This window comes from Dasypus novemcinctus, chromosome 18, assembly GCF_030445035.2.
Source record: "Dasypus novemcinctus isolate mDasNov1 chromosome 18, mDasNov1.1.hap2, whole genome shotgun sequence".
NCBI lineage: Eukaryota > Metazoa > Chordata > Mammalia > Cingulata > Dasypodidae > Dasypus > Dasypus novemcinctus.
This window is the reverse complement of record NC_080690.1, coordinates 20,726,801-20,736,805: the sequence shown is the minus strand read 5'-3', so window position 1 is coordinate 20,736,805 and position 10,005 is coordinate 20,726,801. Positions and strand designations below refer to the sequence as shown.

Sequence of the window (10,005 nt, the reverse complement as noted above, 5' to 3'; positions counted from 1 at the left end):
TTTCCCCTCCGGAGTAGTGAGGGCGCTAGTTCTGATTCTAAGACCGGAAGCGACGGGGACACACTTCCGGTTTCTGTGGTTCCTATCACACAAACTTTTCTTCCCTACGGTCCTCCGGGATTAGGGGCGCTAGAGTGGGGAACGATTGGACGGCGCCTAGAGAGGTAGGCTTTGTGGTTGCCAGGAAGCGGCTGACGGCTAGCTTCCGTTTCCGGCGACCGAGGCACGAGGTTTCCGTGTGGAAAAATGCGGCCTCTGACAGAAGAGGAGACCCGTGTAATGTTCGAGAAGATCGCGAAATAGTAAGAGGATGCGGGTTGGGAGAGGGAATGTGTGTGGTAGAGAGGGAAGTGGATGCAGTAGGGGCACGGTGCCAGGACGAATAGGTTCGGACAACGTTCCTGTTCTTATTCTAGCATCGGGGAGAACCTTCAGCTCCTCGTCGATAGGCCCGACGGCACCTACTGTTTCAGGTTGCACAACGACCGGGTGTACTACGTGAGGTGAGGCGGGGCCGGGCGGGCAGCATGGGTCCGGATGGGGGCCTGGGTTTTACCCGCTTCCCTTACCTCACTTTACCGCCCTTACCTCACCTTAGCGAGAAGATCCTGAAGCTGGCCGCCAACATCTCTGGTGACAAGCTGGTATCGTTGGGGACCTGCTTCGGAAAATTCACTAAGACCCACAAGTTCCGGTTGCACATCACAGCTCTGGATTATCTTGCGCCCTATGCCAAGGTATGTAGGGTGGTTTCGGTCTGCCCGTCCGGATTTAGGAAGTTAAGGATGAAGGTCACAGCAGAACTAGATTAGGCAACGGAGTCCCCAGACAGTGTTTGGGTCAGTGCCAACACATGGAGGTGTTTATAAGTCTTGGTGCTTGTAGGAGTGCTGTGCAGCTGCTTAACCATAGTTAAATCCCACAGAGTGGAAAAGCCTCTGCAGACCCAGCTCAAGGTGAAAAGCAAATAGGTGGCTGCGATGAGGAAGAGTAGTGGGGTATAGAGAAAAAGCTGTTAAACTGTCTATGGGAGAAGTTATTTGTAGAGTTGAGGGAAGATGCTGCTGGCAGTTATGTTTAAGAGAAGAACAGTTGGAGGGAATACGTTATGCTTTAAATCCTTTAAGGAATTAACCTTAGCTAGCCTAACTGTAGGAATATATCTGTTAGCATTTTTGTGTCTTTTGGGTTTTTCTTCCTTGTAGTATAAAGTGTGGGTAAAGCCTGGAGCAGAGCAGTCTTTCCTGTATGGGAACCATGTGTTGAAATCTGGTCTGGGCCGAATTACTGAAAATACTTCTCAGTACCAGGGAGTGGTGGTGTACTCCATGGCAGACATCCCTTTGGTGAGTAGAAATGGTAACTGTCTATTACAAAAATGAGTATCTTTTTATTCAAGTAGGATGTATTTTCAGAGTCTGTGCTCAGAGGCTGAATTCTCAGCACCTTCTGAATTCCTCAAAGAAAAGAGCTGAGTGTTTGTTTTTTCATCTTTTTTATTCCCAGCCCTCAATATGTGCTTATTGAATGACTTGAGTGAATTGGTGTCTCTTCTCTTGAATCCCAGGGTTTTGGGGTGGCAGCAAAGTCTACACAAGACTGCAGGAAAGTAGATCCCATGGCGATTGTGGTATTTCATCAAGCAGACATTGGGGAATATGTGCGGCATGAAGAAACGTTGACTTAAAATGGAGTCATCACAAGGACTTATGGCTGTGTGGAAAGGCCTAGATATGTTTCCTGTGTCTGTGTAGGTTCCACCGTGGTGTTGAGTTTGTCAACACTAACCTCTTCAGGGATTCTTAGTTGAATATTCTATTACTGGCAAATGCAGGCTGGATTCTTACTATACAAAAATGGCTTAAAAAACACACATAGAATGCTGTGTTTTATATTTGAATCAGAGGGCTTCTTGTTCATATTAACAGGTTCTAAATCATTGGAACTAGGGATGAGAATAGCTTATTGTTATCTGTGATAACTTGCTTTCCAAACTCATGATAATGAAATGGATTTTTTATGTTATTTATTAATATTGTGAAAGATATTGCCCTGTGAGAAACCTAGGCCATATCTGGGATTTTACAGATGAGATGTAGCTAAATAACAAGAGCAATTTATTATGCTATTTTTTAATATGGTAAGTACTGTGTGGTGCAGTGGGGAGAAAACCCTGGATTCAAGCCTTAGTTTTGCCATTTCCCAGTTTTATGCCCTGGGATGAATCATTCCATTTTTCTAAGCTTCATTTTCTGCTCCCATGAAAATGAAAATGAAAAATAGCTTTAACTGTCTAAGAATGGTTTTAGAATTAGAGATCCATCATTGTAAAGCACCAAGCACAGTACCTGGCAAATTGATGGGTGTTCAATAAATGGTAAGAATTATTATTTTTATATTTCCTATTCTGAGTATTTCCATTACTAAGAAGAGGGCCTTATGAGTATAATTTGGTTATAATATCTTGGTTTTTATATGCTGTTTTCTTGGTCTTTTTCTTATATGATCCCAAGCTGAAATTTTTTATCTGTCTGGATTGAACAAAAGGCACTAGTCAGAGACCCTAAAATAATAATTAAGCTCCCCCTTCCTTCCCCATGCCTCCAAAATTTCTTTTTTAGAATTAAAAAAATTTTTTGACATGCTTTATAGACAAAAATCCCCCAAAATGATCTGTGTTGTAAAACAAAACAATTTATTTGATAAATTTACTGAATATTTTTTATTGCAAAGGTGATGCCTCTAAAAATAAAACATTTTTCAGGTGCAAAATGGCACTCGGTTACCAACTCTTTATTTTTGTATGTAAGCTTTAAACTAGAGTTTGTCCCATCTTTTTCAGCTTTTCTCCTTTCTAAGGCTAATCTTCAAATATTGCTGTATGATGGTCAGCATTTTGATGGTAGTGTTGAGTGCATACTTTAGAAATAGCCACACTCAAAACATTTATGTTATTATTTTATTGCCATTGTCCCTTTGTAGATGAAGGCAATAAACTAAAACTTTAATTTAAATTAGAAATTTAATTTTCCAGTAACTTTGTAAAACTGATATACTGGTTTCTGCCCCATAAAAGAGTCAGGGGCTTGTAATCCTCCTAGCTTAGCATGTTGGCTTCCTTGTGCCTGTAATTGTTGGAGCATTGAAGAGACGCTTCAAGAAATACAGCTGCAGGATTCCAGAAAGCACAATGACGAGGCTCTGGGCTGTGGACCACCAGTTCACATAATTATAATTTGATTGGAGAAGGAAAAAGTCAGCCGTTTTCCTCATCCGAGCAAAGTTGTAGTACCGCCACATGTGGAAGATATTGTTCTGCACCTTTTGTGTACTCTCCTGTGGGAAAGAAATGAAGAAAAGGAATGCCCTCTCCAACATCACCTGGTGCTCACAAGCACTAACTTAAATTATATGAAAGTTAATGATAAATTATTAGTTTTGCTATATATAAAAAAATGGTTTGGAGTTGTGTGGGTTTTTTTTTAATGCTCTCTATAATGAAAAACTGCAGCGCTCAAACTAGAGAGATCTTGCAAAGATAGCTCTAGATGTAGACATGTACTTCAGCACATTATTGCCCTTTATATCTGATATCTCTTGCTTTTCTCTATACTATAAGATAGACCAAAAAACTTTTTAATAAATATTTTAGGCTTTACATGTCTTATGGTCTCTGTGACAACTATTTAGCTCTCTCATTGTAGTGCAAAAGCAGCCGTAGACAGTGTGTAAGGGAATTAACATAACTCTAGTACAACTTTATTTTTTAAAAAGGCGATGGACTTTCAAAGGGTACTACTGCTATAATGGAAAAAACCCACAGAACAACAGGAAATAGTTGTAAATCATGTGTCTAATACAGGGCTCGTATCCAAAATATGTAAAGAACTCTCAAAACCTAGTTTTTAAATGGGCAAAGGATTTGAATAGACATTTCTTCACAGATTTACAAATGGCCTATAAGTACATGAAAAGATGTTCAACATCAGTATCATCAGGGAAATGCAACTTAAAACCACAATGAGGTACTAGTTCATACCCACTAGAATAGCTATAATAAAAAAGATATAACAACAGACATTTTAAAGGATGTGGAGATACTGGAATTCCCATACATTGCTGGTGGGAATATAAAGTGGTGCGGCAGCTTTTGAGAATAGTATTGTAGTTCCTCACAGGATTGAATATAGTTACCATATATATGACCTGACAACTCCACTCTGAGTATACATGCAAGAGTAATAAAAACATGTTAATACAAAAATGTGTGTTCATAACAGCAACATTCATAATAGCTGGAAAAAACAATCCACATCTCCATTAACTGATGGATTTTTTTTTTAAAAGGTAATATATCCACACAGTCAAATATTGTTCAGTAACAAAAAAGGAATAAAGTAGAGATATATGCTACGATATGGATGACCCTTAAAACAAGCCAGACACAAAGGACCCCATATTGTATGATTTCATTTATTTGAAATGTCCAGAATAGGCGATCTACAGAGATAGTTGCTGGAGCTAAGGGGAGGGGAGGGAAGGGATGGGCAGTGACTGCTTATGAGTATAGGGTTTCTTTTTGGGTTGATGAAAATGTGCTGGAATTGGTTGTACAACCTTATGAATATACTAAACACCCCTGGATTGTACTTTAAAAGGTGAATTTTTTTGGTACGTGAGTTATAGCTCAATTTTTTTAAAAGTATGTAGAGTGCCAGATTTGAATTTCAAGAATCCCAAGCCATGAAAAGTGTATTAAAACCAGAGTGGGTGTAGCTCAGTGCTTGAGTTCCTGTTTCCCATGTACGAAGTTCTGGGTTCAAACACCAGTACCTCTTCAAAAAAAGAATTAAAGGATTCAAATCTTCTTGACAATTTTCACTCAAATAATATTACTTCCATAATTTTAATCTTTTCTCTATTTTAAAATCAGTTTCCATGGATATTTCTCTTTCACAAAATACTTAATTACCGTAATTGCATCCAGAGTATCGTTTAGTTGTTTTCTTTCGCTCCTCTGTTTGTTGTCCATCTCAGGCCCCTCATAGAAGACTCCAAAGTTGAGATACACTTGCACAGAACTAAAATGGTTTTGCTCATTTCTTAGACAAAGCTGATAAAAACCTGTAGGAATCCATAGGTCATTATCAAGTCTTTGTTTTCCAGCCCTTCTAGTTTTTCGCTAGAGATATCTCTGTCCCGGTTTTAATATGCTACTATATAAAGTACCTTCTTTTTACTTGGGAAGTTCAAAGATCCAATTTTTGACATGGCAAGACAGTGATCTTACACAGAGTTTATTTTACAAAATACCATTTATAATTTGTCAAGTATTAGTAAATTTAATTCTATATCAGTAGAAAGTTATGTTTTCTCTTTCCAATTTATAGTTACTACGTATCTTTTAAGGAAGTCCTCACTGGAAAATTAAGACTTGAGTTGAAATTAAGAGCATGGTGTTTGCCTACTCTTTGTATACCCCATGAGAGATGGGGGATGCCATCTTGATTTTAGGAAAAAAGTTGATGCTTTGTGAAAACTATTCTGCTGAAAGTGAATTCCCTGCAGTGTGGTCTATGTTGGGGTATGAACTGATGCTGATTCTCAACTGGGGTTGCCTCCCTTTGTGTGTGTGTGTGTATAAAGAAGGTTATAGAAATGTGTGGCACTGTTTTTGATGGTCATGTTGATTGGAAGACACTACTGGCACCTAGGGGCCAAGGATGCCAAATACCTGTAATGCTGAATATCTTGTGCCACACAATAAAGGATTATCTTGTGTCAGGTGTGCCCCTGTTGAGACACACTTTAGTATGCTTTGCCAGTAGAAAGGGCAATGAAAGAAAACATGCTTTCCAAGATGGAAATAGGTTCTATCTGGCTATAGGCATTTCCTAGTGACTGGTGATAGCTATTCTGTTGTGTAGTACAGATATTTCATATTACCATTTATTTCCTTTTGCTTTAAATCTGTCTTGATAACTGGCACAAGGATTGTGATGACTGGGAAGACATGCTACCCCCCCCATAATTTATTATGTATAATTTTGTATTATAAATGGGTGGTCACTTTTCCAGAACTTGGTCATTTGGAGATGATAAGATTAAAATTGAGTTCTGCAACCTGGAATTATAAGGATTAATTTGATTATGATTAAAACTGAGCTCTGGACTTGGAGACTCTCCTCCCAGACTGGCAGTGGACTGCTGCTTGACATTCTTGGACATCAGCAATCTCCAGGAAGACTGCAGTTGGCTATTTGTGTTGAAGGCTGGTTTTTTTTTCCTATTGTTTTATTATCCCTATATGGAAAAGCTGGGTTTTTACATTTTTCAGGTACTTAATTTCTGTACTTTTTTATTTCCCTGATTTCATAGAAACCTATGATTTTCATAATAGCTACAATGAGGAAAACAGACCTGTCTCTTGGGTAGAGAAGTTAATCTGGCCCCGAGTATCCTGGGAGGTGCCTATGAGGAAACCCTGTGGGGTATGTGCAGTGGCGAGAACATGCCGGTCATGTGACATTCCCAGTGTCCGCTGAACCTGCCAAGATATATTAAAGAGGGAGAAAAGCCCCTACTGCATCACCAAGAAGCTAGCTAAGTGGTAAGGTTAACATCCCATAATCATAAGCTTAGTGGCTGCCAGTCCCATTTTGGGGGGGATTTGGAATTGAGCAGAGGCTGTTTTTTGGTTGTCACAATGATGAAGGTGCAGCAATGCTGAGTGTCCTGTATTGTTAGACTCAAAAAACAAGAAAATTGGGAGCAGATGTAGTTCAAGTACTTGAGTGCCTGCTTCCCTTGTACAAGGTCCTGGGTTCAATCCCTGGTACCTCCTAAAAACAATAAACCATCGAAAAAATCAGCTCTCATTGGGAAATGTATGTAACTCAGTGGATGAGTGCCTATTTCCCATGTACGAGGTCCTGGGTTCAATCCCTGGTACCTTCTTAAAAACAAAAAATTGTTATTATAGGATCAAAATTGTCTTACCCAAAATGCCAGTGGTGCTTTTCATCTTTTGGCTCAAAGGAGGCTAAAGTTCAACTTTATTCCATCATCACGCTTCTGAGTTCATCCACCACCAGCCATCTCCACAGGCCACCCAAGTTCAACCCCAAGAAGCACAAAGTCATGTACCTGAGGTACACCAATGGGGAAGTTGATGTCACACCTGTCCTGCCCTCCATGATCTGCTCCTTGGGTCTTTCTCCAAAAAAGGTTGGTGATAATATCACCAAGGCAGCTGGTGACTGGAGGGGTCTAAAGATTTCAGTGAAACTGACTGTTCAGAACAGACTGGCCCTGATTGAAGAGGCACCTTTTACCTGCACCCTGATCATCAAAGCCCTCAAGGAACCACTCAGAGCAGAAACAGAAAAACATTAAGCACAGTGGAAATAACACTTTCGATGAGATTGTCAACATTGCCCAACAGATGCAATACTGATCATTAGACAGAAAACTCTCTGCAACCATTTATAAAAGAGATTTTGGGGACTGCCCAGTATGTGTGCTACAGTATTGATGGCCACCTCTGATGACGTCATAGATGAGATAAACAGTGGTCAGTGAAACATCCAGCTAGTTAAGAACTACAAAGGAAAATAGTTCAATAAAGGATCATTTGACCCCCCCAAAAATGTTAGTAGTACCCCAGTTGAGAAAGGCATGTCTTGAAGGATGTGGCTGGGGTCTATCAGTTGATCTGTATTACTCTGGCTGTTGAGTTCTTGGCTGAACTTTCTTGGTTGTTGAGCTCCTTGGTGATTTCCCAGACTTCGGTTTATTTACTGCTTGACAGCCTGCACATACTCCACAGGCACTCCATGGACACTGGGTCTTGATAGGCCTAGGCTTCAATGAGCTGACTAGTAGCTACTGTTCCAATATGAATGTAAGAGATAAAGCTCTGGTAAGTGTATTTTAGGTTACAGTGGAATGGAGTAAGATCAACAGTCTTTTACTAAGTAAACAAAAATTAGAAAGCTAACAGGTTTCTAAGATAAAGAACAAAGGAAGATAAAGAATGAATAGCCTCTGACTTTTATATTGAGCTTACCTTCCTTGGGCACTATGGTGTAAGACCACAGTATGGGTAAAAGTACCCTTGGCCTTTGAGGCACTTTAGAAATTCAGAACCACTGAAAGATAATTAAAATGATCTGCCTGACAGAGTCCTCTTTACAGCCGGTAATTCCAGCACAATTCAAGTACTGGAGTTTTAATGAGACAGGTAACTTGAAAACATTTACCATCCTAAAGGAAATTTGATTGTCTGGCTGAATAAACTTTGTGCCAGTGTTCTCTAATTTGACAGAATTACCCCTATACACTGGAGGGCAGGTGTTGCTTCCCCCACCCCATAAACTGAAGTAGCTTTCTTTGAAATCATTTATTCTTTCCCCTCTCATCCCCAAATCTGGGTAAATTTTATTACCTTTGTAGGAAGAGGCACCCTCTTTGCCCTGTGGCTTTGAGCAAAAATTCCATAGCCCAGGGCCAAGCCATATGTTTTAGCTCCCATTGATCATTCACTGGAAGTTTCCATCTCACTGCAGTTCCATTTCATTAGTAAAAGTATGATCCTGATTACAAAAGGAGTGAAAACACAAGTCCTCAGTATGGCCAGAGGAACCCAAGTACCCACCTCATAACTGAAATAGAAGTAGCCAGTCTGGTGAGCAAACTGCCAAAAGCATTCTGAGCCTCCTGGTGAGATCATGATGGCAAAGTCGTATCGATCAGCTCCACGGAAGAGTGGCTGGTCTCCAGTGCCACTTAAGGGTTCTGTCTTCTGGCTCCTAGCCGAGGTCAGTAGGTTAAGAATCACCAACCCAACCCCAAAGAGTAAAGAAGACATCCTGCTTTCTGGAGACTTCCCTGCAGGTGTACTGCTTGCAGCCCAGTGGAACAAAGTAGTTTAGACAACTGGGGTAATCATTAACTCCACAAGTCACATTTAGGCCAATTTCAGGGACACAAATATTCCATAATAGAACTGGCATGATACTCCCATGTTTGGCTCACAGTAAGTTTCTGCTTTCACCTTAAAAACCTAGTGGCTTACCAGACCTAATTGTGGGTACTAGATAGAAGCTACCACCTCAGAATAGAGAGATCCACACTTCTTTTTGGCTGTCATTTTTCTGTTCTTGCTTCTTGGGAAAGATTATTTAGAACAACCTAATATACTGGCAAAAGTTGGCTGGGGAGATTTTTTCTTTCATTTATGTCAAATTGCCGAGTGACACTTAGTGCTTCTGTAAGGCATATGGGGCAATTCCTATCTCAGTAGACTTCTACCCAATGCTACAGCTTAGATAGCAAAGTGCAACACTGAAATATGTGCAGACTTAAGTGAAGGGAGAGAGCAGCAAGAAACAGTCAGTGATCAGACCCTTCCACTTAAGATTATAACATTGTTCAAAGCCTCCATCTTTGTCTTTTACCCATGATTTCTTCAGTACCCATAGGGAGTGAAACAGTTCATTTAACACTCACTTTATGGCAAGCACAGCACTGCACTAGATTTGCCTGCATCTTACAGGGAGGTTACTGTTACATCTAGATGAGAAAACTGACCTTCAGAGATTCAAGTGACTTACAGATGGTCTCACAACCACTGCTGCAGAACTGGGGCCCTCATTTAGCAGCTCATGCTCTTAACCACAAGGACAGTGTTTCTCAAACTTAGTGCCTGAGTTCTGGGGATGCCTGAATGTTTTTATTTCAGTCAAAATCTTAACAGACCTCCTAAGTGTGGAGTTCATTTCTGGCTAGGGCCAAATACACCACTGCACTTGAGGCACAATGATTCTGCAGTCTTGTTAAGCAATGGTGGGTGAGACTAGAGCCATCTCTCACTTTATAGTAGAAGCACAGGCACACCCTACCCCAGAGTCCTAACACTCTGTCATAAACATTGTAGGTTCAGCAAAACAATCATCAGTTCACATTGTTTTATCGATTGTAAAAGCTGTAAGTGTAGTTTTATGT

At 40.3% G+C, this 10,005-nt stretch overlaps 2 protein-coding genes across 2 annotated transcripts; one reads left to right on the top strand and one right to left on the bottom strand.

Moving 5' to 3' along the window:
* Positions 1-49: 49 nt before the first annotated feature.
* Positions 50-6,130, top strand: NIP7 (nucleolar pre-rRNA processing protein NIP7). Its single transcript, XM_004468120.4, has 5 exons — positions 50-302; positions 417-503; positions 599-737; positions 1,206-1,346; positions 1,568-6,130. The coding sequence occupies exons 1-5, from the start codon at positions 247-249 to the stop codon at positions 1,685-1,687; spliced, it is 543 nt and encodes a 180-aa protein (XP_004468177.1). The 5' UTR covers positions 50-246; the 3' UTR covers positions 1,688-6,130.
* On the bottom strand, positions 2,946-8,912 carry TMED6 (transmembrane p24 trafficking protein 6). The gene is made up of 4 exons (XM_058279790.2): positions 8,657-8,912; positions 6,421-6,547; positions 4,973-5,124; positions 2,946-3,336 (listed from the first exon to the last, which is right to left on the bottom strand). The coding sequence occupies exons 1-4, from the start codon at positions 8,867-8,869 to the stop codon at positions 3,103-3,105; spliced, it is 726 nt and encodes a 241-aa protein (XP_058135773.1). The 5' UTR covers positions 8,870-8,912; the 3' UTR covers positions 2,946-3,102.
* Between the last annotated feature and the right edge of the window lie 1,093 nt (positions 8,913-10,005).

Bases quoted from the DNA above. Each gene is read 5' to 3' on its own strand.
- NIP7 (XM_004468120.4), top strand. From the start codon at position 247: ATGCGGCCTCTGACAGAAGAGGAGACCCGTGTAATGTTCGAGAAGATC. The intron at 303-416 runs GTAAGAGGATGC...TTCTTATTCTAG, and splicing joins TTCGAGAAGATCGCGAAATA to CATCGGGGAGAACCTTCAGC. The intron at 1,347-1,567 runs GTGAGTAGAAAT...CTTGAATCCCAG, and splicing joins CCATGGCAGACATCCCTTTG to GGTTTTGGGGTGGCAGCAAA.
- TMED6 (XM_058279790.2), bottom strand. From the start codon at position 8,869: ATGTCTTCTTTACTCTTTGGGGTTGGGTTGGTGATTCTTAACCTACTG. The intron at 5,125-6,420 runs GTCTGTTTTCCT...GGATTCCTACAG, and splicing joins CTTCTCTACCCAAGAGACAG to GTTTTTATCAGCTTTGTCTA. The intron at 3,337-4,972 runs GTAATTAAGTAT...TCTTTCCCACAG, and splicing joins ATACTCTGGATGCAATTACG to GAGAGTACACAAAAGGTGCA.